The following is a 26,746-nucleotide window of genomic DNA, read 5'->3' on the forward strand; positions in this document are numbered from 1 at the left end:
CTGGGTACCCACTGTCTCTCGGGGTGTGTGGGGAGGGGAGCCTGGGGCTCCAGCAATCACTGTGGAGGCCCAGACACCCCCAATCCTGCCCCGAGCTCTTCCTAAGCGTGCTCCTTCCTGACCCTGACCCCAGACCATAGCTCCGTGGGGCAGCCTGGGAATCTGTATTTCACACACCCTCTTCCCCCCCCCCCCATTATCCACGACCGATGCCCTGTGCGATCGGCATCTAAGAGTGGGACGCGGTGCCTGGAGAGATGAATTCCAGAGGCGGGGATGGGAAAAACCTCCTTGGAAGAGATAAGATTTAAGCTGGGCTTTGAAGAATGGAGAGGATTTCTGGGCCAGTGATAGCTGGCTGGAGAGAGAAAGGGGACTTCGGAGTGTAAGCGATGGAGGTTTGGCGGCAGGGCAGGGCACGAGGGGCTGGGCAGGCCCCCTGTTTCTCAGCCCTTGAGGCGTCTGGTGGTCCCCTCTGCGCTGATAGCCTTGGGGTGAGTGGATCACTCATGCGGAGGGACTGAGCAAATCTCGGGGCTCTGGGTGGTGGGTCCCCCAACCCTCCTGGAAGGGAGACTGATTTTCAGACACCAGGACGGTCAGATGCAGATGCTGCGACGCACCCCCCCCCCTCACCCGGCCCTGATATATCTACAGCAGGTAGCTACGGAGAAATGCTGCTGGGTATAGGACAACCAGGGTCTGGATCAGGCTTGGATCGAATGTGTGTGTGCCCTAGGCAAGTTAATTAACCTTCTCTGGTCTCCTCACCAGGCTTTGTGATGGAGGTCAGGAGGCCGCCTTGCAGGGCCGGAGGGGATTAAATGACAGGAGTTGAGCAGCTTTGGCACGTGTTAGGTGTTTGGTAAATGGCAGAAATGAACCTCCCTTCACACCCACACTGACGTTGTTTGCCAATCAGATGCTGAATGGGGTGGCTGGGGTGATGGAAAGATGACGGTGACGTACAGCCCTTATGTGCTAGAACACCTGGTTCGGGTGGACGACACGGTTAGCCTGAGTCCTGCCGATCCCAAAGGACGCAAGATGATAAAGAGCGGGACGCAGGATTCCCTTCCCTGGTATCCAGGGCCCCTCACAGGCCGGGGGCTGGATCTGTGCTGGGACTCGGTGGGCGACAGTTGCAGGTGGTGCCTCCAATCCAGGGAACCTCACCTGACTAGTAGGTGCCCAGGTGGTGGTAGTGGTGATGGGTAAGTTGCCAACCCGCTCTCCTGTCTTTCCAGTTTCTTGCTGCCTTGAAGTGCCCCTCCTGTCAGCACCTATCCCCCACCCCCCCACCCCCCGGGGCCTGGCATTTCCAGTTCTGTATCTGGAAGGCTGGTGTGTTTGTTGAGTGACTGAATGCCCACCATGTTGGTTAGAGGCATGCCTTTCTTTTCGGCAGAGATCCCTTGTCAATTGCCTCAGGGGATAAGTTTATGGGTCTCCTGGGGCTTTTCCTTAACTGAGGGCTTTTTGATTTCTGCTTCCTGCTCCAGGAAGCACGGTTCAGATTGACCCGAGTCTGGGGGCGCGGGCAGGCACCCACCAAGCATCCCGTTGCCCCTGGCAAAAAGGAGGCAGGACCCTGGTGAGGAGGGTCGTCAGGGTAGGTGTCCCCACTCTGGAAAGTGTCCCCATACGCCCCACCTTAGGACTGACCCTGGCCTTGGGTAAAACTTGTGCTTTTACCCTGAACCTTCTTTTTCTGCCCGGTTTCCAGGCATATGGGAATGAGGGAGAGGAGGTGCGGAGAAGGAGCGCTTTGCCCAGGGAGGGCTGGGAATGGCTGCGGGGTGGGAGCTGCCACCGGGAGGGGAAGGAACGGCCCCGGAGGGAAATGGAGGGCGGCCAGCCTGAGCCCAGAGTGGCGGGAAATTAAGAGTCAAGCTACAAACCTAGTTAGCGGGGAGCGCGCAGGCTGCAGGAGAGCAATTCCCACCCTTAAACTCAGAGGCCGTGCTCCCGGATTACTAATTTCCTCGGGCCAGGCGCGCTGACAGTGAGTGTCATCCATCTCCGCTGTGCCAGCCCTCCTGGTGGCCGCCAGCATTTTCTGGCCAGGGCGCGCAGGCCAGCTCGCTGCTGCCCCCCGGCGGTCGCTGGGGATCCCTGCAGCTCCCCGCAGCCTCCGCGGGCTGTTCTTGGAAAGGGAGACTGCAGGTGTGAGCAGCTCCCAGCACAGCTCCCATTGCACCAGCGTGCACGTGACCTTGAGCAACTCTGGCCTCGACTTCCTCATCTGTGAAACGGGGATCAGGCTACCCCTCTCGCAACGCAGTGGAACCAGATGTCTACAGGGGAGGGATCTGCCAACTCTAAAAACTAGTCACATGATGAATCCAGTGGCCACCCCACAAAATTTCATGTTTGGCCATCGTGGTCCTTCTCAAACGGGTGGAACAACTTGACACCACCCTCCCCCTCCCCCCCGCAAACCACCACCACCACGAGGGCCTCCCCAGGAATGAAGGGAAATAAGCTCGAGCACCTCGTCCAGGTGAGAGAGATTGGGAGGTGGGGCCTGGGTGTCGGGATCTGGACATGGCTGGGAGGAGACTCCGGTCCACGTGCGAGTAGTTTCATTTGTAAGTTACTCCCCTCCCCCCGCAGCCTGTAATCCAGGTGGGAAAGGGAACCGCCCCCAGAGGTTTTTAATTTTGTTTTTCAGGCCCTAGGCCCGTTGTTGAATTCTCTTAACTCCTCCCTCCCCCTCCCCGACACTCCAGGCGTGGATGGAGGCACCCCCTCCTGCGCGCCCTGGCCGCGGTGAATCTGCCGGCCATTGCTGAGGATCAATTACCGGAGGCCGCGCTACGGAGACACCGTGTGGTGCGTAAATTAAAGCGTCGTCGGGCGGAGGCCTAGGCCCGCAGGAGGGGGGCGCGGCCCGGAGCAAGGCGGGTGGTGAAGCGAAAGCGCCCCTCCCACGAGGTGCCAGGGCCGGCCGGCGCCCACAGGTAGAAGCCAGTAACGGCCCCCGGCTCGGCCTCGCAGGTCCGTTTCCTTTTTCGTTTGTGGTCGGCCAGGAGCCTTGTGCAAGGCGAGGGGCCGATCCGCGTGCGCTCGGTGGAAGGTGGAGCAGGGGAGTGGGTAGCTTGGCGGCGCCCGTCCGGGCCCTACCCCTAGCCCCCCAGCGGGCACACAGGCGAGTTCTGCTCCCCGCTGGCGCGGGCTCCGACTGCTCCAGGCCCGCCAGCGTCATCGGGAACAGATGGATGGGGGGTGGCAGGCGCCCAGCGCTCCCTCCCGTCGCAATCCGGACTGGCGCGGGGAGGGAGGGAGAGAGGGAGAGAGAGGGAGGAGGGAAGGCGGGGGAGGCTGGGCCCGCGGGGACGGCTGCGTGCGCGCCTGCCAAGCGCGGCGCGGGCATGTCCCGGGGCAGGTTTGGGGCTGGCAGAAGCGCGGGCTGGCACCGGCGGCCGAAAGTTGAAACCCGCAGCGGGGCGCAAGGGCGGCCGCTTGGGGCGGGGGAGCCGGGGAGTGGGTACTGGTTTGCCTCCGGGCTCAAAAGTATGAAAGCTGTAGAGGATTTTCAAAAGAGGATGTACGGGGAGAGACCCCGGGCCATCCGAGCAACGTTGGGAGCTTCGGACGCGCGGGGTCGGAGCCCGGGGCGCCGGAATGCGCAAGGGCCAGGGGCGTCGGGCGAGGCCTGCGCCCATTAACTCAGCGCTTCCGGGAGACGCGGGCCGCGCTGGGGGTGGGCTCGAGGCTGGTCGTCTGTGCCCGCCGCCGGTGGGGGCGGGGCGGAGTCCGGCGTTGGGGGGAGGCTGGGGCCCGCCATTCTTCGCCGTGCCGCTTGTGGGTGCCCAGGAATTTCAGGACGCTCCCTGAGTCATTCCAGTCTGTCAAGTGCCTGGGTGAGGTGGGGGGGGGGTGCCAGGAATGGGGAGGCGCTGCTCTGGGGCCGGAGGCCCAGTGGGTCGTGCCAGTTTCTGGAGGCGGGCGGCCTCGCCTCTGACCGCAACCCCAGCTACTTAATGACCCCCCGGGCGGAGCGGCGCCTCCGTGGGCTCTCCAGCCGCTGGGACGTGGGTTCTTTAAAGAACTACCCCCTGCCCCCCGCGCTGTGGGCTTCCCAAAAGTTCTTTCAAAGGAAACGGGAAGGCGGAGTTTCTAGAATTTGGGGAGGAAGGAACATAGGCCCCAGTTCTTAATATTCAACCTTTTCGAGGTGCGGCCCAAAGAGGGGTTTGGGGAAGATAAACGCACAGAGCCGACCTTGTATCTCCCTCCCCTCCCCCAACACAGACACCGGTTCCGAGAAAGTTTTCCTCCAAAAGGCCTCTAGAACACGTGAGTTTATTCGTTCACTCCTTGTTGGTCCTGCTTTGTGCCAGACACTGTTCTAGGCGCCGGGGAAGCGGTCGTGAGATGCAGGGGCGCTGCTCGCTTGGCGGGCGTGTTGTTAAGTGACTGTTCCCTACTTTTGGAAGCAAGTGCCTAGTCTCGGACACCAGTGTATCTGGGACCTCTGAGCAGTCGAGCCAGGGGCCCCCGGGAGCCTGAGGGTGGCACTTCCCCTATCTCCTAGTGTCCTCGGCTCACCTGGCCGGCCTGGCTGGGGAGGGGCGTGTGCCCGCGCGGGTGTACCCGGGCGCTCGTCGGTGCGCGCGCGCGTGTGTGTTTGCGGCTGAAACCCGACACCTCCCGCTGGCTGAGGTCAGGGAGCCGGGAGCGAGCCAGTGGCCCGGGAGTGGGCGGCGTTGCGCTTGGGTGTGTCCTCGGCGGCGGCGACAGCAGCAGGTGTTTCTTGGCCGGGGCCCCGGAAGCTCCACCTCCCCAGCGGGCCCGAGCTGCCGCCGCCGCCGCCGAGCAGCCCCGGGTGAGATAAGCAGTTTAGACAAACACTGGGCGACGGTGGCTCCAGCATGTGTCAGGCGAGGCGGAGCTGCGGGGCCCTGGCATGAAAGGTGAGCGCGCCGCGCCGGCGGGGGGTGGGGGGCGGTCTCCGCGCTCGCCCCCCTCTCCAAGTTCGCGGGTTCCGCCGGGGCGGCAGCCAACGGCTCCGGGGCAACTTCCCCCGGAGTGTGAACGGCGATAAGAGCCAGGCGGGCGGGCATGCGACCAAAGGTCCCCCCGCCCGCTGCGAGTCGTAGCCTGGGAGTCCGGGCTCCAGGCGGGGACTCGGGCCGCCGCGGGGCTCGGGCTCGGTGGCTGCGTTCGGTGAGGGGCGCTTAGAACGTGCGGCGAGTGGGGAGCAAGGGAGGTGGGGGGCTCTCGGTGAGCTGTCTACACTCCGGCTCCGGAGTGAAAACTTTGTGGCGGCGGGGGAGGGAGCGAGGGGGGGGCGGCGGTACGCCCCCGCGGCAGGTGTTGGCGGCGGCTGGGGGGGGGCGCTTGCCAGCCGGGGCCGCACGTTTTGGTTTTTTGTCTTTCTCCCCTCCCCCTTCCCTCGGAGCTAGGGAGACCGCCGGGAGGGCGGGACTGCAGCCTCCGGGGTCTCCGACCCCCACGCCCCGCTTCCCAAGGGCGCGCCCCGGGCTCCGGCACTTCTTTCCTCCCTCTCCGCTCCCCCCGCTTGTTGGAGCCGTGCCCCTGCCCCTCCCCCCTGCTGAAGATGGCTGCCCCAGCCTCGGAGGTGGGAGGTGATTGCATCCGCCGCCCCCCACTCGCACTGTCCTTTTTCCCCTCCCCGGCCCTTCCTGCTCCGCCTGGATGCGCCTCCCCGCCCCCAGCCCGGCGGCCGCGCTGATGGGCGGCCAGTGGCCCGACCGAGTGGAGCCGATTCAATTATATTGCAGCACCAGAGACACCTCCTCGGCCGCCCGCCCGCCTCTCCAGCAGGCTAATTAAATTCCCTTCGTGGAGGCGGAGCGGGAGTTGGGCTCGCCCTCCCGCCTCCCCCTTCCCGCTCCCCCTCCCGAGCTGGGGAGGAGGGGGGGAGGGACAAGGGGACCACTTCGAAGTGTGCAGTGGAGACTGAGGCGCAGGTCCCGGGGAGAAGGGGTCGCCCGGATTGGGTGAAGTGTTGCCGCGACACCCCACGTGATGGGCCGGGGTCCCTTGCTGGAGCGCCGGCTTTAAGTTTGGAGGGCTGTGTGCGCGGCGGGGAAAGCACCTGCCCGCCGGCTGGGTGGTGGATACCAGCTGAGTTGAGTCGATTTGGTTCTTGTTTTGTAAACTGGCCTTTGTCTGGGAAGTGCGTCTAAAATACATTAAACCCTTGTTAACCCCTGCAGTGCCTTATCTGGGGCCCACACAGGCTGTGGTTTGGAAACAAAAAGCGGGACCACCGGCTGAAAAAAAGGGCTGCTTTTGTGAAAAGCTGGAACAAAGGGCCCAGCGGATTCTGGGTGGGAACCTCCCCGCCTAAGCCGATTTCCAGGCAGAGGGACGGGAGGGCAGAAGGTCTCGTTGGGGCACTTTGAGATGTCCCCTGGTTGGCTGGCTGGGCCCTCTCCCCTGGGATTCGCCCCCCCCCCCAGGGGAAGGTGGGGGGACCCCAGGTGAGCAGGCTGCCTCTGGGCTGCCCTCAGGATTACTTAAGCTCAGGGCATGTAAGTGTTGCTCAGCTCGTGTTTATGGGTTGCCTCCACCCAGACCCTGAGGCTCAGGCCACCGCCTGACTCAGCCCGGCCACGCCACAGGTGACGGGGGCCCAGGGCGCAGGCTCTGACGGGCAGCCCGTGTGTCATCCCGGCTGCCGGCTTCGCAGGGGAGTCGCCGCCCCGCCTGCCCCGGGGACTCGGAAGCTCTCCGCAGGCCTGGCTCTGTGATAACAGCTACAAGGATACTTCACGACGGGCCCTATCAGCACAGTCCTGATCCCTGGGTGAAAGGGGGTGCCGGGTTGGCCTTTGTCACTTTGTCTCACTGCGACGAGGAGGGAAGGGGGGGCCGCAGGAGCCAGCCAGGCTTTTGACACTCGGATTTTCCTTTCTGTGAACCGTGTGGGCGGTGCGAGTCTGGAGCTGGTGAGCGGCCAGGCCAGCGACCTGGGGTCAGCCCCGCCTTGGGAGGGGAGGCTGGGAGGCCCGTCCGGGTTCCAGGCACCGTCATATCTCTGGGGCCAGGCCCTGGCCTGTTGGGGACAGCTTTCCGAATCCTGGCTTGCTGGAGTTGAAAAGGGTTTAGAGAGCCCCCTGCTGGGTTTTCTGCAGCTGCTGCTCGCCAGCCTCCTCTCCCTCCTCACCCCCCCCCACCGCCCAGTTAAGCCACAGTCTCTGGGTTTGTGGCTCCTGCCTGGAGAGTTCTCAGAGTTCCGCGGGTGATTCTAATGTGCAGACTGGGCCTGGGAATCAGTGCCCTAACAGTGGGCACACTGACGCCCAGAGGAGCATGGGGCCAGCACCCGAGCCCACGGCAAGCAGCGGACCCCTTTGGAAGCTCCCATGGCCTTTGCCAAACCGTGCCCGCGGGCAGACCTTTGGCCTCCTAACTTCCCCGTCTGGAGGAAGGTCAGGGGCTGCAGATCCGAGAGAGCCTTGGGGTTTCAGAGCAGAAGACACTGCCTGCCTCTGGGTTCAGCATCTCTGGCCTCTGGCTGGAAGAGACAGAGCAAACTGCGCACAGCGCCACTCTGTGGCAGACCTGGGTCCTGCACTTCCAAGCCGGACACCTCCCCAGCCCACTCAGTCTCTAATGGCTCTTGACTCTTTGGCAGGTGGCGTCCTTGCTCCCCTCTCCCCTCTCTGAAGGAGGAAGGGACTCTGGGCTCAGAGCCCCTTCCTGAAGGGTGGGTGCCCGCGGCTCCTACTTTCCCAGAACACAGGTGAGCAAGACCTGGCTGCTACGTCTCTGCTCTTGCCCCGGCAACTCGCAGGGGCTTGTGGAGTCAGCCAGCAAGGCAGGTTTTTCCTGGCCCCATCCGAAGGCTTGGAATTCCCAGCCTGGGTTGCTCGAAGTCCACGCCAGGCTGGGGTTGGGTGGCAGCGCGTTAATTACCTCTGTTAGGGCGACACGGCAGCCTCCAAAGCACAGGGCTGCGTGAGGCCGCCCGGCCCCCCTCCTGTCCCGTCCCATCCCCTCCCCCGCTTCTGCCGGCAGAGCTGTTTTTCTAAGCTACAGGGATCCATGTTTCGGGTGACATTTCAGCTTGGCCACTCGCTTTCCTCTCTCACCGAGTGTGGTTTCCCCACGCTGGCCTTGCTCCCCGGCTGAGGCCACAGGCGGGAGGTGACGTTTGGGAGTGTTCCTGTCAATGAGAATTTATTGAGCGCCTGCTAAGAACCTGGCCCGTGCGCGCTGCTGGGAGGTATGCACACAGCTAACACCGCCGGGGCCGTTCTGGAGGCCGAAACGCGCGGGGGGCGGCGGGGGGGCTTGTAATCTCGCCTTGGCAGCTTCTCCCCACCAGCCTCTTCGCTTGCGCCTCTGCCCCAGCAGGCTGGAACCATGGGCGTTCATGCTCCCTGCCCTGTCCCTGTCTTTGCTGGGGCTGCTCTTCCGCCTGGAATTCTCCAGTCAGCTGCAAATCCCAGGGGTCCCTGAGACCACCTTCCCCTGCCCCTCCCTTCCCCACGCTGGTTCAGAGCGGAAGCTGCCGCAGAGCTGGGGAAGTGAGAGCAGCCTCTGGAGAGGGGGGGACGGAGGCCAGGCCTGGAGAGAAGCCCATCTGGGCTGCTGATGGGGGAGGGGGACCAGAGTTCACAAGCATCCGTGGAAGAGAGGGGATCTGGCTGAACTTGAGGCTTTGTGGGGTCCTGGTTGGACTTGGGGGGGGTCTCTGGGAGGTGACTTTCAACCGAGGAAGGAGGTGTGCAGGGAGCAGGAAGCCCCCAGACCAAGTGCTCATTCTTGGCTGTACTTTAGGCTCACTTGGGGAACTTAAAACTCCCAGGCCGGACCTGTGACGAGTTAAGACCCAACTCTAGGGGTAGGGCCCGGACATCTTTATTTTATAAACCCCCAGCTGAGCTAGAAGGGCCTTCTGCCGGGCGCGGGGGGCAGAGTGGGCAAGGAATTCCTCTCCTAGGGGGAAGGTGGGTTCATGCTTCTTAAGGAGAACTGGGGTCCCACGTGGGAAGCCGGAGTCTGCCCTGTTCGCCCCAGAAATACGTGGGACTGGGTAGTCCTCTTCCAGCCGGGGAGGCGGTGGAGAAGCAGTGCCTACGACCCCGTCACTGGGTCACTGGGTGGCTCTGGGCTTTGTGTTAACCTGGGGTCGACTCCTGAAGGTAATACTCCTTACCTGCCCCTGGTGAGCTGCAAGCCCTTCTCCTAAAGGGGCCTTCAAGTGCAGAGTTGTATTTGGATGGGTGGCTTCTGTGCCTGTCTGAAGCTCTGGCCAAGCCTTCCAATTCTGGAACCGGTTCCTCCAGCTGGAGGACTCGACGTGTGTGAGGAGTTGCACGTTGCCGTGGCTTTGGGGTGGCCAGACCCAGGTGGGGGGCATCCCACGGGCAAATGAGGACATCAGCCCTCCCACCGCCATCAGTAGCCCCAGCTGTTTCCCATCGGTAGGATGGAGCTGCAGAGGCTTTTTCAGAGGTAAGGGTTTAGATGACATAACATATGCCGCAGCCTGCCCTCAGTGGGTCATTGCAGGGGAGGGGCTGAAAGCCTCGGGGGCCTGGGGTTAGCCCCCAAGTGTCTGTCGATATGGTGGTCAGTTTCTGGGCAGGACGTTAACATCCACCTCTGGCTCAACCAGTATGACCTCGCATGCTTTCCTTCCGGGCCTCGGTTTTCTCGTCCGTAAAGTGGGAAAGGCAGCGGCACCCGTGTCCTTGGGCTGTCGGGGGTTAAATGCTTTCTTATAAAGCGCTCAGAGCAGCGCCTGACTCGGAGAGCTCTTGTGTAAGGGTATGTCAGAAGCACGCAGATCATTGCCAACTCAGTGGCTCTAGGATCCCTGTGATTCTAACTTGTGAAGCCTAGAAGGCTCTGTTCCCCTAGACCCTGGCCTTGGCAATGTTTGGCGTGGGGAGGGGCGGTGGCCCCTTCTCTGACCAAGACCCAGAGGCTCAAGGTGCCAAATCAGCCCCTGCGGACCCTCCCCTGTTGGGGCTGCAGCAGCCAGACGTGTTCTTCTGGGGCCTCACCCACCCACCCCCAGGGTCTTGATCACATGCCCGCACACACTCCCCCCTTGCTCAGCAACTTGTTGCCCCCCCCCCCCGCCCACCTTGATGGCAGTGGGTGGGATTGCACCCCGGGTGGGGAGGAGGGAGGTGAAATGGCGGCCCCTCCCCAGCCCGGCCCTTCCTGCGCTCTGATGGCGCATCTGTGGCCACAGGCAGCAATAAAAGGAATCGATCGGCAGGCTTTTGGTCGGGTTACGCCGTCTTGAAGGAAATCCACGTGTCAAGCTGAGGAGGGCCAGGCCTGCCAGCAGGGGCGGGCAGAGGCCTCCTTTGTGCTAACCTGGGTCTCCTCTCCCCCTGAGCTGAGCTGGAGCCTGTTTGGGGGGGCGGGAGGGCTGGCCGCCTTCGTGTGACACGCGTGAGGCGGGGTTGTGTTCTCTGCTGCTTATCTTCCCCTGAGGGTCTGGCTTGCGGGGTAGGGATTACCCCCCTTTGACTGTTAGTTGGGAGAAACGGGGGGCCCCATGGGAGCTCGTCTGTCTACCCTTCTCTGCCTCCGCGGGGGCTCCTGCCTACGTGCCATCAGACCGCTGGTAATAGGTGCGAAATGGAAAACCAGGGGACATGAGCGGATTTGTCCTTCTGAATTCCTGGTGTCCATTTATCTTTGAATGCATTTTTGTAACTTTTTTACATAAGATATTTGGTCTTTCTCTGTTGACTTAAACACGTGAGGATGTGCTAGACTAGATATCAAAGTTGAATACGTGTAAAGCTAAAATTCTTCATCAGATGACAGTGTTGGAGGGACTTCTGCATCCCAGAGGTGGCAGGGCTGTGTGGTCGGCCTCTGCCGCCTCATGAGTTGGGGAGGGGTAGTTGCCCCCATTTATAGGACGAGAACACTGAGGCTCAGGGTCAGCCCCCGTGGCTCTGCCCTCTGGGCTCTCAGGGCCCTGTTTCGATGGACTCTTGAAAAGGATTTCTGGTCGCTCCTGCTTGGGCTCCCAAGGGGGGTGGAAGTGTGGGCTGAGATTGTAGGTTTTAAATCAGATTGATGGGGCTTCCCTGGTGGCGCAGTGGATAAGAACCCGCCTGCCAATGCAGGGGACACGGGTTCGAGCCCCGGTCTGGGAAGATCCCACATGCCACAGAGCAACTAAGCCCACGCGCCACAACTAGCGAGCCTGCACTCTAGAGCCCGCAAGCTACAACTACTGAGCCCACGTGCCACAACTACTGAAGCCCATGCGCCTAGAGCCCGTGCTCCGCAACAAGAGAAGCCACTGCAATGAGAAGCCCGTGCACCACAATGAAGAGTAGCCCCAGCTCACCACAGCTGGAGAAAGCCTGCGTACAGCAAGGAAGACCCGACGCAGCCCCCCAAAAAAAGAAGAAATAAAAATGAATTTAAAAAAATAAATCAGTTTGATGGCCAGGCTTTTCTCCTTTCTGAACACTTCGACTTAGCTTTTTTCAAGATGCAGTTTTCACCTAAATACGTGTCTTATGAGACTAAGAAGGACTTCCTTAGTAGGGGTGCCAGTCGCGGGAGCCTGTCACCTGGGCCCAGGGAGTGCATTTTAACCAAACAGCTGGTTTGCAAGTTGAAACAGGCAGGACTGCGTCGCCTTCCTCCTTGTGAGGAGCTGTGTGTGGTGTGGTGTGGTGTCTGTGCCAGGCTTCCCTAGCCAGGGCGCTCAGCAGGCCTCAGGGTTTCACGCTGCAGTTTCCAGCCGTGTCCGTGTCACGTGCAGCGAGCCCCCCATGGGTGTGTTCACACCTCGGGACTGATGTGTTGGCTACATTTCCAGAGGGGAGAGGGCTGGGCGTGAAGGCTTGACACATCTTTAAAGATGTTGCTAGATTCCTCCAGAAAGAGTTGCAGGGACTCGCTTTTCTGCCCACCTGTACAACCCAGACCTTTATTTACTCAATTCTGGGGTCCCCTCTGCGCCCCTCAGCCCTTGGCCTCCAAGGACATCCATTCTGCCCACAAGGGGAGGAGAACCCTTTGACCAGCCTCGGCTTTTGTTGCACCCACGGCAGGTCTCGGGCGTAGATCCGACTGCTCCTCGCCATGTGACCCAAGAGTCCTGGGGGGTGAAGCCTGGTACCTGTGAGAGCCAGTTCTGGCCTCGGCATCCTGCCTGGGGTGCAGGAACCTTAGGAGTTCCCAGCTGGAGCTGTGGAGGGGGTTTTGTTTGTTTTTTTGGAGAAAGTGAAGGATTATTTAGGCCTAGGCAGTTGGCTGCTCAGCAGTTGGTGGACGATGGCTGTGGCCAGAGGAAGGTGGCTGGCTTGACCTGGCGTGTGGCAGGGATGGGACTAGGGAGCTCATGGCTGGTGGCTTGTGACTGCTTTTGCGAAATGTTACCTGGTGGTCCTGTTCTGAAGCCCACTTTGGCTGCAGGGTAGTTGGTTTTTTCCAGTGGGGCATTTTCTGATGTCTGGGCATGGTACATAGGGCTTTGAAGATGGCAGATGAGCCCAGGTGAGGAAACACCATTAGAACTTGGACCATGGAAACACCATAAGAACTTAGTATTTTACTTTTGACACCCTGGACTCCCTTGGCCTGGGTAGAATATATTGGGGGAGGGGGTTAGTATCGGCGTTTGATATGTAAAGAATTCTTTGCTCTAGGCGTCTATAATCCGGGTTCATGGGTGCCAGCGACCTCTACACACACATCCCTGTGGGGTTTACAGATGGGCTTCTGTGAACATGGTCAAAGTATGTGCAGAATTCAGTGGATATGTTTTTCTGGGCAGGGGGTCTGGTGTGTCACTTGGAACCATTGTGAGAATGGAACTTTTGCAAAAGCAGAAAAACCCCACAAAAACATAACTCGAGGCAGGTCCTGGCTTTGATTCACGTGGGACCCAGCTGCGGTTGACAGGCGCCGGCATCGCCCCTGCAGCTGAGGGTGGAGGGGTTGACCTCTTGCTGCTGAATCTGCTAGGAGATGTTGCCAACATCCGTGCTGAGCATCTCGGCGCGCGCACGTTTATTAATCTCCTGTGGACCCTGCTCGTCACCCAAACCCACATAGTTCCTAAGCTGGAGAGACCTGTGGCGTTGAGGGGCCAACCAGCCTGCGACCGTAGGGAGTGGCGGGGACTCTGGCGAGTTGGCAGCCTAGGGACAGACGAAGGGACCGTCGCCACGCTCGGGATTATGGTTGGCGGCTCCTACTTTTTCAAGGGAAACGGGAAATCTTCATTTTGACTTGAAACCAGTTTTAAGATATCATCCATTGATTCATGTTTAATTTTTTAATTTGTATTTTTTAATATTTTATTTATTTACTTATTTTGGTTGCACCGGGTCTTAGTTGCAGCACACGGGATCTTTGTTGCAGCATGCGGACTCTTAGTTGCGGCCTGCATGTGGGATCTAGTTCCCCCACGAGGGATCGAACCCGGGCCCCCTGCACTGGGAGTATGGAGTGTTGCCCACTGGACCACCAGGGAAGTCCTCATCGATTCACATTTAAACATGTCTTGACTTCAGGCCAAATAAACAGGTTGATGGATGAAAGGCGTCCCGCTTAGCCTCTGCCACCTGCTGTCTAGTCCCCCCACCCCAACCCCGGGGTATGGATGGGGAAACTGAGGCTCAGACCACATGAGGACCCGACAGGACCCCCCACCAGGAGGTGCGGGGGAGCCAGGCCCGGATCCCCATCTTCTGGCTGGTTTCCAAACGAGGATGCAATTCCTTGACTTAACTCCTGGTGGTCCTGCCATGTGAGACTCTGAAGTTGCCCGTCTGCCTGAGCAGGGGGCCAGGCATCCCCCTTCTCCACGTTGAATCCGGTAGGCTGTGCACTGTGGAGGTGGGACTGACATACCTGTTCTGCAGGCTGAGGACCTACTAAGTGACCTTTGGGCCTTGAGGGTGCAGGTGGAGATGCCCGCCCTGCACAGACAGACAGCTTTGTCAACACCCACTCAGCATTGAAGGGGCAGGACTTCCCTGGTGGCGCAGTGGTTAAGAATCCGCCGGCCAATGCAGGGGACACGGGTTTGATCCCTGGTCCAGGAAGATCCCACATGTCGGGGAGCAGCTAAGCCCGTGCGCCACAACTACTGAGCCCGTGTGCCACAACTACTGAAGCCCACGCACCTAGAGCCCGTGCTCCGCAACAAGAGGAGCCACCGCATGAGAAGCCCGTGCACCGCAAGGAAGAGCAGCCCCCGCTCGCCGCAACTAGAGAAAGCCCGTGTGCAGCAACAAAGACCCAACGCAGCCCCCCAGAATTAAAAATAATAATAATAATTTGTTTGAAGGGACAAATGCTATTCTGTTCTCTGATCCTTTCTCCTCACCTGAGGGGCAGGGCAGGGCAGGGCAGGAGCTGTCTAAACACCTAGATTCCTGGGCCCTGGGGCTGGGCAGGCCCCGTTCAGCAGTGGCCTCTGCTTCCTCTTCTCAGTGCTCCTCAAAGTTTGGTCTCCCGGTCAGGTTTCTTCCCTTTGGGAGAAGGACCTGGCCTCGACCCCTGGCCTCCTGGCCTGTTTTCCCACCAGCCGGCCCTGGCCTGCCGCTGCATGGAAACTTGGAGGCGTTTGGCCGCCGCCTCCTGGCTAGGTTGGGTTCCTGTCCTTTGGGACCTCTGACCCCCACCTGCGTCCTGCACCCCGTGCCTCCGGGCTCCACTCAAAGGGCTCCTTTGTAAGGAGGTGGCCTGGTTAGCTCAGGGGCCCCAGGCACACAAAGGAGTTGCTCCTGGGGTTGTGTGCCCTCCAGCCCAGAGCTGCCGGAATGTGGGATTCAGGGGGCGCGGTGGGCCCCAAGGTGAGATCTGTTCTTACTCCCTGGCTCTGTGCCACTCCTGACCCTCCCTGGTACCATCTGTAAAATGATGCAGCATGTAGGTGGGCGCTCACAGCAGCCTGCAGGATGGGACGTGACCCCTAGGAGGTGGGGGGTCCTTTCCAGTGTCTTCTTGTTTAAAGGGAAATTGCTGGCACAGCCGCAAGGAAAACTGGATTGCCACCCCAGCATCTCTCAGCACGCAACCCCAGGCAAGGGTATGACTCTTCCAGCTTCAGTTTACCCATCTGTAGAGTGGGGGTAGGGATGGGCCATGTGGGAGGCTCCTCGGGTGACCTGTTTGCCTGGGGTCTGTTCCTGGAGTTACTGTGAAGGGTCACTGGGGCGCTCTGGGCAAAGCCAGGCCTTGTTGTCACTGCTGACGCCATTGTTAAGGACCGCCTCCGGGGGTCCCGGGCGCCACCCTTGACCCGGCCTCTCAGCCTTTTTTGTGTTAATTGTGCGCTTCCCCGGGGCTGCCAGCTTTCTGCCTGCCCCCCACCCCAGGCCGCCCGCCGCCCCCTGGCTGCTGCCCGCCCGTCCCAGGCTGCTCCAGACGCGGCAGCCGATTAGAATAACCGCCCTCAAGTGTTGCTGCCATCTGCTGCCTGACTTCCGTCCTTTGCATCCACCGGAACCTCGGGACTCCCGAGCGTCTGAGGCCTTGAACCTCAACCCCTAGGCTGTCCTTGGAGGCCTCTGTCAGCGGGCTGCTCCGGGCGCCAACCCTGTGCCCATCGCTGTCCTCAGGCAACAGAGAACCCCTCGCTCTCCTCTCCACCCAGGAGCCGCCGCTGCCCCGTGAACCAGCTTGGGGGGCCCCAGCCCCACCTACACCTCCCGGTGTTAACCTGGCACCCTTGCCCCGAGGGACTCCCGTGTGTGTGCGTCTGTCCTGAGCGCTCTTCACCCCAGGACCTGGATTCAGCCTCCGGAGAGTCCCCCCAAGCAGTGTCGCTGACATGGCAGTGCGCAGGCAAGGGGGGACCCCTAAATGTTACCCAACCCCCACCCTGCACCAACCCCCCCCCCCACTGGCTGCAGCTGCGGGGCGTTGCTGAACCCATCTGCCATGGCTGCCTGGGGACCCCAGAAGTTAGCTTTGCAAACAGCTCACGCCGGGGTGCTGGCTCTGGGAGGGGTGGGCTCCCGTTCCCATTGACTGGGGTCCTGGCAGACACTTTCTGCAGCTCGTAAGCTCCTGCCTTCCCCGTTCTGTAGTGACTTCATAAACGCTGCTGACCGAGAGGGCTGTGCCGGGTTGGTGGGGGGGGGAATGGCAGCCTCGTCGTAAAATGAGCTGCCTTGTTACTCATTTTACTCCCCGGCCAGGGTCGTCTCTGGACACACAGGCTGGCCTCCCCCCGAAGCCCCCCTCAGTCCTTCCCTCTGGTTCCGGGTCAGGATCCAGGCCATCTGCTACGGCCGTCCCCAAAGCCAAAACGAAATGGCTTTGGCTCGGTCTGCCGGTTACTGGGGCCTTAGCCTTGGGGAGTACGTCCAGTTCTGGGACTCCGGGCAAGAAAAGGCCTCAGTCCCCTTAGAAACCTACAACCTGAGAGGGTGGCTGTCATTGAAAAAGAACATTAAGGCCTAAAGCAGGCCACCCGTGCGCATCCGGGAGCCAGAGGCCTTCCTGACTCTTCCAGGCGCCGCCCCTACCCCCATCCCCAAGAAAAATTGCTTCGTGCAAGCGAGCTCAGAACACGCCGAAGGCAAATATAATAATGAATTTATTATGAAGCCGCTCAGGCTCCCGGGATCACGTGGTGCCCCCCGCCGCCGCCTGCTGGGGTCTCTGCTCAGGTGACCCCAGCCTTGTTAGGACTGCAGAAGCATCGCCCCTTTGGTGGAGGGGGGTGGCATGGAGGCCCTGAGCTGGGGGACACTTGTATTTGTTCACAAACATTTCTCTCTGTGGTAATGAAAAATTACCAAGGGGGGTGATTAGAGAATCCAAGTCCAGATTGCGCACGCGGGCCTGAAACTGAGGCCCTGCTGGGCCCGGCCTCGTGGGGTGTAATTACCCGGGGTGGGGGGTGGCTGTCAGGGGAAGGGGGGCGGGTTGGTGCTTGAACCGGGAGCCAGCAGAAAATTCATCTCAGCTATTAGCTTGTAATTACAGAGCATGGAGGGAGCAGGCCTGAGGTCTGGAGCCACGGAAGAGCGGCGTGAAGGCAGCGGTAATTACGGGATCGGCGGGAGGCTGGAGAGAGGCTGAGGCGCGCTGATTAATAACGCCCTCCACCCTCACGCAGAGCGGGGAGCCGCGCCGCGACCATGTTTAATGGAGTGTTAGGGGCCTGCTTCCCCCCTCCCCTTTTAAGTCCAGCTGTTGGGAGCGTTCGGAGTCGATCGGGGTCTGTTCTGAAGCACCGGCGACAAGGTGGTTCTGGAACACGTCTGCCGAGCCGTCAGCCCGGCTCGTCCCCTCTGCACTTGGATATTTCTTCTTCGCCTTTTTCTTTTTTTTTGGTTTAAACTTTGTACTGCTTCTGGCCATATTAGAAACCTGGGCAAGGAAGAGGAAAGAGCATTGGTTAAGGACACCACACTTTGGTAGAAGGAGCGGGAAGGGTGATGGCCTCCCCGGGCAGTCCTTGCTTCTAAAGACCGTCACCATCCGGGGGAGGAGGGGGCTGGAGATTCGGTGCGTGCTGTTAGCCTGGTGGCTTTTCCTCTCCTGCCCTCAGCTTCGGGCACAGGGGAGGGGCACTCGGCTCTGGGTGTCTGGCCGTGGCAGCTCTTTTCTCCTGGGGGGGTCGAGGGGGCAGGAGGTGGACAGCAGCATGTGATGCAAATGAGGCGGCCAGGAGGCCACCTGAGCTCCCCGTGTGTCAGGGGCTGGTACAGCCGGAGAGGGCGCTCTGGCCCTGCCCCCAGGGCCGCCCCAGCCCCCGGCCCTCATCCATCATTGGCCTTCGTGCGGTGGAGCTTATTCCCAGCTGTTAGGGTAATGAATTTACATGAGCTGATAATGTAGACAAGAACTCAGTCGATGGCCAGGAGCTCAGAAGTTAATAAATACCTCTCTAATGAGGGCGTGGGGGAGGATAGGGACCCCTGCGGGGCTTCTCGAGGGTGCAGGGCTGCCCGAGGCCCCCTCTCCTCTCCACGCACCGCTGGGGCTTCCACGGTCACGGTGGCACCTGCGGCGGGGTATGGGGCCCACCTGCCTGTGCAGGGCCGGGGGCAGAGCAGCCCTGAAGTGACCCTGAGCCTGTGACTGGGGGGTGAGGCACACGGCGGGGGGTATGGTCCCGGAGGCCGTGTCGATCCCCAGCAGGTCCAAGGTGACCCTTTACAGGGTCTCTGGGTCCCCCGAATTTGGCCTTTGTCCTTCCACGTCCTAGGTGCAAGGGGGCCGTCACCCCAGCTGCCGGTGGTCCCTCGGGCCCCCTGCCTCCCCTCCCCTCCCCACCCCTCCCCACCCGATGCACACATGCGGAGGAGGAATGCTAATTTTAGACTCTCCTAACGAAGCTGCTCATTTGGAATTCTATTTTAAGTGACCTGACATCAGCAGAGCAGCTTTCCTGGCCCGAAGCTGCCCCAGAGACCACGAGTGACACCACGACAGGGACGCTCGCTTTGGGGGAGCCCCAGGAGCTTGGGGGCGCTGTACACGGGGCCTGTGCAGCACGTGCCGGGCTTTAAGGAGGGGGGAGAGCAGGCTCAGAGGGGGGTGGGGTGTCACTGGATGCCAGTAGGAGTGTGACGGTGACATTCAGGTGGCGGCTGGTCCAGGAGGGGCAGAGGGTGGACCTGCCCCCCAGAACCCTGGTCACCAGGGAAAGGCTTGGGCTGTCGGTGAGGGTTTGGGTTCCAGGAGGGGCACCCCAGTTCCCTCGGCTCCCGCATCTGCCCTGCAGGAGGCCCAGGTCTGGGGAAGACCCCATCCCCCTGTTGGTAATTCCAAACTCAAGCAGGCAAGTTTGTCTCTTTGTGGGCCCCCCACTTGTAAAAACCTGGTTCGCTACAGAAAAACTAGAACATAGAGAAGTAAAAAGGCTAAAAATGAGAAAACTGATCCTCCTGCTGTCACCTGAAGACCCCCACCCGTGGCCTTAAGGGGCCCGTGACATTCTGGGGTCTGCCCCGGGATTTGCCCCATGGCTGCTCCCTGCTTGTTCGACCACCCGTGTACCTTCCTGCCCAGCGCTGGCAGCTGGCGGTCACAGCGTGTCCGCCTGGGTCACCAGCTGGCCAGCCTGTCACATGGCCACTGGGCAGTGACCTCCACATCTGCTCCCTGGGCCACGGGGACCGGTCACTGGGAGTTGCAGGACGGCTTTGCCTGCCTCACTTCGCCGCTCCCCCTCCCCTCTGTCAGGAGGCAGCACGCGGTGCGGGCTGTGGGGTGGAGCAGAGCCAGGCCCTCCTGCCGCAGCCCCAGGATGGGTCTGGATCTGGGCCCTGACCAGCTTTATGTACGTGGGACACAGGTGCTGTGTTCAGGTAATCCCAGCCCTGCTGTTGACCATCTGTCAGCCCTTGGGCCCAAGCCTGGAGTCTCCCTTCTGTAAAATGGGCACAGTGACACCTTTCCCTTAGAGGTGATAGGATTTAAAGGTGGTGGCCAGTTCTCTAAGGAATGCGGGAAAGGGGAGGGAGGTGGTTAATGGCCTTGGATGGCATCAGAGGGGCCCGATTTGGAGACTCTGTGGGTAAAGAAGGTACAGAGTATCTGCAGGTGGTTGAACTTCCACAGAGGAAGGGAAATAGAGACTGAGGGTCGTGATCAATAGAGGACGTGGTGGTGGCACTCACTGTAGCAGTTACCGTACGCTGTGTAACAAGCTATGCCAAACCTAAACGCGTCGGGATCCGGGAGTGGCTCGGCCGGGCGGCTCTGGCCCAGAGTCTGGTGTAAATGAACTGTTGCTGGGGCTGTGGTCTCATCAGAAGGCGCCCCTGCGGCTGGAGGAGCTGCTGCCGAGATGGTTCATGCTTCAGTTGGCTGTTGGCTGGAGGCCTCAGTTCCCTGAATGTGGGATTCCCTACAGGTACCTAGGGCGTCCTTACAACCTGGCAGCTGACCTCCCCATGGCTCAAGTGATCCAGGAGAGCGCAGGGAGGTGACCAGGGGCCTTTGATGACCTCACCTTGGCAGTTGCCTCGCTTCTGTCGTGTTCTGTTCAGTGGAAGTGAGTTGAGAGGTCTGGTCCACATTGAGAGAAGAGGATTCGTCCCTGTCTCTTGAGGGATGAGTGCCAGACTTGGACACATTTCTAAACCACTGTAGTCAAGCGTACCTGAGCTCTGAGTGTGTTGCACCTCTTGGTCTGGCATCACAGTTGGGCCTTGGACTGGTCAGGTGGTGTCATGAGTGGTGAGAACATTGCATCTGGGCCCAGGAAATGGGGTTCGAATCCTAGATGTGCTGTTGAGCTGTGTGGCCTTGGATTGTCTGTGTGGCCTGGGGTTGTCTGGGTGACCTTGGGTCGTCTGCGTGACCGCGACCGATCTTTGAACAGCTCCTGGCCTCGGTGTCCCCACCGGTGCTCTGCTGGCCTCTCAGGGTTGTCTGAGACCCTGAGGGCAGGCCCAGGGTGGGAGTGAGTGCGGGGTTGGGGGGGGCGTCCACTGCTGCTGCGGCCTCTCCCAGGCCCATCACAAGGCTGTCTTGAGAGGTGACCCGACCGTCTGTGTGACCTGATATCCCGGGGAGGGTCTTCGTTTCCCTGGAGTAGGGAGCCCCGGGGTCCCCCGTCACATACCTCGTCTCCGGGCAGCCCCTCGTGGCGACGCCTTCCTCTAGGTGTTGGTCAGGACCTCCAGGACCTGTGCGGGCCGTGCCCGGACGGGGTCCCCACAGGCTGGTGCTCCATTGTATACCACCACCCGCCCCCCCCCCCCAAGAAAAGAAACCCATCGGTCCACTGAGTGTGGGTGCTGAGGGTGCTTTGGTCCCGAGCAGGACCCAGAGGACTTCTGGACCGCCCAGATCGGGTCCTGTGTGGGGTCACGTCCTCGGGGTCCCCGCAGGCAGCAGGACAAGGGCTCCGGTCCCCCTCTGTCCCGGGGTGTCCTGTGTTCACGCTGACCAGGCAGTGCCACTCGGGTGTGGAGAGCTGGGCTGTGTGGCTCCCGGCCTGGACACGGAAGGGGTGGGGGTGGGGGTCGGCGGCACAGATTCGGCAGGTCGGGTCCCATTTTGCCCAGCCTGACCTGTATGAGCTTAGCCAAGCCCCTCGCCCACCCGAGACCTGGGTTTCTGCCCCGTCTGCTGACCAGTTGCATGATAATAACAGTGACTCCTGGGACGTGCCAGCCCCGCTCTGAAGCTTCTCACGTAATTTACCTCCTTGAACCCTCGCGGAATTAACTTCATGAGGCAGACTTTGTCTTCATCCCCCATTTATAGATGAGGAGACTGAGGAGGCCCAGAGAGGCAAAGTAACTTGCCCAACATCACACAGCTGGAGGTCGCAGAGCCGGGGTTCAGGCCCCAGCGTGTGGCAGCCTAGTCCACGCTAAGCCTGACCTCCAGGCTCCGTGGCCGGCAGCACCTCCTGCCCTCTCTGTCCTCACCGTCTGTGGAGGAGGAGGAGAGGGGGCCGAGGAGGGCCTGGGCCGAGCTTCCAGGACATGGCGTCCATCGGGCTCCACGGCCCTCCAGTGGCTGGCTGGGTGCTGGCTTGGCTGAGAAAGGACTCTTGTTGGGAACCTGTGTTTTCTAGTGACCAGCCCTCTGGGGCAGGGACCCTGCGGCCTCCTGGGTTCTCGGGTTTCTCTGGTGGGCTTGCGGTGCCTGTGGGCATGTGGTTCCCACCCTCTCCTCTGTTCTTCCAGAGAGAGGAGATCATGCGGGGTCAGCCTCGGGTTGGTGCCGCCCCGGCCGCTCAGTGGGCCTGCTGCCGTGGGCCCCTGTTGCCCAGCGTGGCGCCACCCACGTGACCTGCCGGCAGCTGGGAGGTCAGCCTGGGCGCAGGGGCGCTTGTGCGGGTCCTTTATTTACGAGGTGGGAGCCCTCTCCCGGGAGAACGGTGTTCCCTCGAACTTGCGCCTGCCTCGATACTGCCTTTTATGCGCCCCCCACCCCATCCCTGCTGTGGCCGTTTACACAGCTGAGCCCCCAAGATCTCTTTTGCCACCCACCCGGCGAGAGGGCGATGGCGGCCGCGGCCCGGCTCTCCGGGACCCTGGGTTCAGGGCGTGTGTCGGGGCCCGCGGCCTCTCCTGGCTAGTTCTGGGGGCAGCGGGGGGGCAGGGCAGGTCTCAGGGGCCCACCCCTGCCTGGCCACCGGTGGGGGTCCCCAGTGCTCACCTGGCTACCCACGGGGACAGGCATGGAAGCCAGTTAGACTCGAGTTGGACTGGATGCAGAGTGCCGCAGAGGTGGGCTGGGCTCGGGGGGCTGCGGAGAGCCCCTGGGGTTGGGGGCTGTGGCCTGGGGGCAGCACACGTTCCTGCCCTGTCATCTTCTGGGACACTCTGTGCTTGTGCCCTCTCACCCCTCCCATGACTCCCCAGGACCCCTCCCCAGCTGACCCCGGGTGTTCCCTGGATCTGGGGCTTCGCAAGTTTGTTTACCTCTTCCTGCACACAGCCCGTTGCCCCTGCCACCCGCGAGGCCGTGGGCCTTGATTTACGCCTCTCGAATGTACCCACGGTGAGGGAGCGGGGATGCGGCAGGTGCCCGAGAGGGCAGGAGAAGTTAACGGAAGACTTATTTGTGGCACCGCTCATGCCCACCCGCCAGGGAGCCCGCCGTTATCAGTGGGGCGGGTGAAGGTTGAGCCTCCTCAGGACCTGAAAGGCCGGGGGCTCGTGGGAAGGCATCTGCTGTCACTCCTGGCGGGTGGCGGCTCCTTGGCCAGCGTGGCACCTGACCCTGGTCCCCCGTGGGAAGGGGGCTTCCCCCGGACAGCGGTTTAGACCTGCGGTCGCGGGTCTTTTAGCGTCTAGGCGGGGTTTGCGCCGGGCGAGACCACAGCAGGGTCTGCAGGTGGCTGTGTTCTCTGCCTGCTTCTGTCCCCGGAGGCACCTTCTCAGTGCAGACCCGCTGGGTCCCTGTGGCCTTGGGGTCCCAGGGGGGATGGTAGCGGCACAGCAGGGCTCCGGCCGACCCGCCTGGGGCGATCCCGGGTCTGTGCTGCCTGCCAGCACGAGCCTGTTCGCTTTTCTGGAAGGAAAAGGACGTGCTCCATCAGTCCTCCAGAGCGGTGTGCTGAAGGCCTGGCAGAAGTGTGTTCGTCTTCGTGATTGTCAGTGGTTCAGCCCTTTTCCTTTCCCCTGGCGTTCTTCTCTTTCTTGCGAGGACACCGGCCCTGCACCTTGGTTTCCGTCCCCCACGCCCGTCGGGATGCTCTCAGATCTTCTGGACTGTCCTGGAGAGGTTGTCGGCTTGGGCTGGACGAACTGTTCAGTATCTGCACTCACTGGGGTCCTGGGCACAGCGGCTCTTTGCTTACGGAGCCGAGAGGGTGAGGTTGCCCTCTGGACGCCGGGGTCGCGGCCCCGTTCTCTGCGCAGCACTGGCTCTGTTCCGTCTCTCCTGTCCTGCCGGGGCCGCCGGCTCTGCTCCCTTTCCCCGCATGCCGCCCGCTGGCACCGGACCCCCGGGCCGCGCGGACCCTGCTCTGGTGCCGGGCCCTCCTGCTCTCTGGGTGACTTCTGGTTCTTCTTTTCCTGTTTCAGGCATGAGCCATGAGCCCAAGTCCCCTTCACTAGGGATGCTTTCCACCGCGACCAGGACCACCGCCACCGTCAACCCCCTCACCCCCTCGCCGCTCAATGGCGCCCTGGTGCCCAGCGGCAGCCCCGCCACCAGCAGCGCGCTGTCGGCCCAGGCCGCGCCGTCCTCCAGCTTTGCTGCCGCGCTGCGCAAGCTCGCCAAACAGGCGGAGGAGCCCAGAGGTAAGAGGCGCGCCCGCCGGGCGGCTCCACGAGGCGGGGGAGAGAGCGGCCCCTTCCTTCCTGCCCAGGCCTCGCGGCTCCTGCGCTCGGAGGGAAGCAGCCAGTCCCACGAGCCGCCGCTCCGCACGTTCACGGGGCTCCGGGGGGCGGGGCCGTTCCCGCCCACGTGCTTGCACGCCTGTGTCTATTGCTGGTTTTTCTCGTGCTGCTTCGTGCTGGCAGGGACCACGCTGTCTGACCCCTGCCCGTCCGGTGAGTCCACCGGCCCCAGCAGCTCTGCTTGGCTCCTGCTTCCCGCGCTCTCTGCTGCTTTGTCCTTCTTTGGCTGTAAGACCACCGAGGGGGCGTCTGGCAGCTGTGGTTTCGGAGGGTGGATGTGCTGGGCCCCGATTCGTCTCTCAGGAGCCCCCAGCCTGCCCCAGGGGCCTCTCCCCAGGTGGCATGTTTCCCAGGAGACTGGGAGCTCCGGGCCTTGATACCCCCTCCAGACGTGGCAGGGAGCACGGTCTCTGGAAACCCTCTTTATCCCGAGTGCCCCAAAGTGGGGGCACCGCTTAACCCCTCCAAGGCAGGGGTCTTGTGGTGGCATGAACAGGTGTCCCCCAGAGGTCCGGAGCCCTGGCTCCTGGTGTCACTTGGGCAGTGACGTGCTCTGTGACTTTGGGCAAACGTTGATCCTCTCTGAGCTTCAGCCTTCCTGTTTGTACGACGAGGCTCACTACAGCTCTGGCTTCGGGCACTTCTAGGGCTGACTGTCAGCCTGTGTTAGTCCAAGGGCTGCTGGCTGGATGAGTGGGGCTGGCGGGCAGTTTGCAGCCAGAGCTGTTGGGAGGCCTGGGCCCTTGCGGGTTCTGGTGCAGGCCTCTCAGACACCCTCCGGACTCACTGCTTGGAGGCTGGAGGCAGGGGGTCGGCCTCCCGGGCAGAGGAAGCGGAGACCCTGGGTGCCTCTGCTGGCCATCTGCCTTGCCCCGAATGTCCAGGGCTTGGCGTCCTGGGTTCCAGGCCCTCAGGGGCACCCGAAGAACACATGTGTGGGAACTCTGTCTGTCTTTGTAGACTCTGGGGTCTCTAGCTCAGCAGAGTGGACATTTGCCCTGACCGGGGTGACCGGGGGTCTGCTGATTTCTGAATCTCACTTGTTTCCATACCCTTGCTGATTACATGGTTGTTGGACAGAGGAGGAATGTGAGGGGAGTAGACTAGAGTTGACGGGCAGCGTGGATCTGGCCCAGGAGCGAAGGCCTCCGGGGCCTGGTTTCTGCATTGCTAGGGATCGCCCTCACCGCTGGTGTCCGCCTGCCCTGGGCTGTTCTGTGCATCCAGACAGACCTTCCCAGTCCCTGCACGCATGCCCCTCCTTGCCCTCCATGCCCACCATGGGACTCCTTGGCCAGTCTGGCCGCAGGAGCCTCGCCGCTGTCGGGAGGCCCCGCTGTTCGGGGCCACCGCACACCACGCGGCCGGAGAGCAGAGACGCGGTGAGCTCCGTGCCGGCGAGGCCCCCAGAAGAGAGGTCCTGGGCTGGCTGCGAGCACCCCGGGAGGAGAGTGCACAGCGGCACCCTGGGCTGGGGTCGAGACCTGGGGGTCTCTTCAGAGTCAGCGCGAAGCCCCCAGGGCAGAACTTGCTCCCTGCTTTGGTGTCTTCCTTCCCGGCATTCCAGGAGGCGGAGAAACAGGGCTGGCGCAGCTTTCAAAGACAACTGTCAGCACGTGGGAGACACTGGGGCCATCTGGCTGAGTCACCCCCGAGTGTCAGGGCTTCAGCCAACAGCTGTGTCCACTCCCGGGCAGCTGGGCTCATCCTGGGGTGACAACCCCCCATCTGTAGAGGATGTGGCAGTGAAAGGGCACGTTTCCCTCCTTGCCGAGTGGGCGGTGGGGAGGTCTGCAGGCCTGGCTCACGTGAGAGCCTGCCTTGATGGCCTTCGTCTCCTCTCTGCCGCCCCAGGCTGGCCGCAGCGTCCGGCTTGACTGACGGGCCGGTGGACAGCCCGCGTGCCGGAGACTGCCAGGCCTCGCTGGCCGGGAGCAGCGTGTGCTGTTGCGGAGCGGACCCTGCTCCCCGCAGGCTGCGATCTGGGTGTTGCGCCTGATGCCCGGGAACTCTGTGACAAAGGATCAGGAGAGGGAGGAGAGGGGCGAGCCGCGCTGGCCTGAGCGCGTGCTGTCCTTGGAGCGTGCTGTCCGCCGCTGGTTGACCCGAGGTTATTCCCATCGTTTTGATGAGAAAGCCGAGGTTTGGGGTGGGGGCACTCAGTATTTGGACCCTGCACTGCCCTGATGCTCGAGTTACCGTGTGTGTGTCCTGGGGACTTGTGGCCTCATTTCTGGCTCTGGGGGCCCCAGGCAAAGTCTGGAGTTTAAAGCAGCAGTGATGAGCTTCGTTGGCAGTGCACCATCTGGTGCGCCCCAGTGGGGCTTTGGTTTGAAGAAGTGAGCTCAGGTACTCTCTGGAGCATCCTCTGGGCCACATCCCGTGCCTGGTCCCCATTTTTCTCACCGAGTTGCCCCAGCTCTGATGGGCTGTCTCCCGTCTGTAGAGTTTGGCTGGCAGCCCAGAGTCGTCGGCCCATTGTACAGGTGGGGAAGCTGAGTCTCAGAGAGGTCAAGTCATGAGCGTGAGGTCACACAGCTGGTGAGGACACGCCCTGTGCCCCTCACTGCTGCTCCTTCAGCCTTTCCAAATGGATGTGGAGAGCCGGACTTAGGACGGCAAGACTGAGTGCATGGTCCTGGCTGGGGAGGGGCACCCCCCTTCCCACTCCCCACCCCCCAGCACCCACCACAGTGGTGCAGGGAGCACTCGTGGGAGTGGGTCTGTGCTCCCCACAGAGCGGGGGACAGAGTGGAGATGTGGGCTGTCAGCTTCTGGAAGCCTGGGGGCTGTAGGGGGGCACGGCGGGCAGAGCCAGCAGCCCCCAGCTCCCCTGCCTGCATCTCCACTGGGGACCAGAGAGCCCAAGGGGGACGTTTGCTGGGCTTGGTGATGGCGGCAGTGTGGGGGGGGGGCTTGATTTTTTCCTTAACTTCTTAAGGTATAATTCACGTCTCGGAAAATTCATTTTTTTTTCTTTTTAATAATAC

The 26,746-nt window shown here is 61.7% G+C and overlaps 1 protein-coding gene across 12 annotated transcripts in view; it reads left to right on the forward strand.

The window, feature by feature from the left end:
- GSE1 (Gse1 coiled-coil protein) overlaps nt 1-26,746 on the forward strand; it is a 420,112-nt gene that overhangs the window by 359,076 nt on the left and 34,290 nt on the right. For 5 of the 12 annotated variants that reach the window (XR_014256905.1, XM_082438419.1, XM_082438418.1 and 2 more), the window contains one exon: nt 23,439-23,657. The exons of 2 other annotated variants lie outside the window; for them this stretch is intronic. Coding sequence is in view for 8 of the 10 variants with exons in the window: in XM_082438419.1 (XP_082294545.1) it covers nt 23,439-23,657 (219 nt within the window). In the remaining 2 variants the exon portion in view is untranslated. Of the gene's footprint in view, nt 1-2,813; nt 2,836-4,008; nt 4,303-4,720; nt 4,920-23,438; nt 23,658-26,746 lie in introns of those variants that run through there. 5 more of the 12 variants (XM_082438424.1, XM_082438423.1, XM_082438422.1 and 2 more) reach the window with 5 other exon arrangements.

Source organism: Balaenoptera physalus (assembly GCF_965194825.1).
Source record: "Balaenoptera physalus genome assembly, chromosome: 19".
NCBI lineage: Eukaryota > Metazoa > Chordata > Mammalia > Artiodactyla > Balaenopteridae > Balaenoptera > Balaenoptera physalus.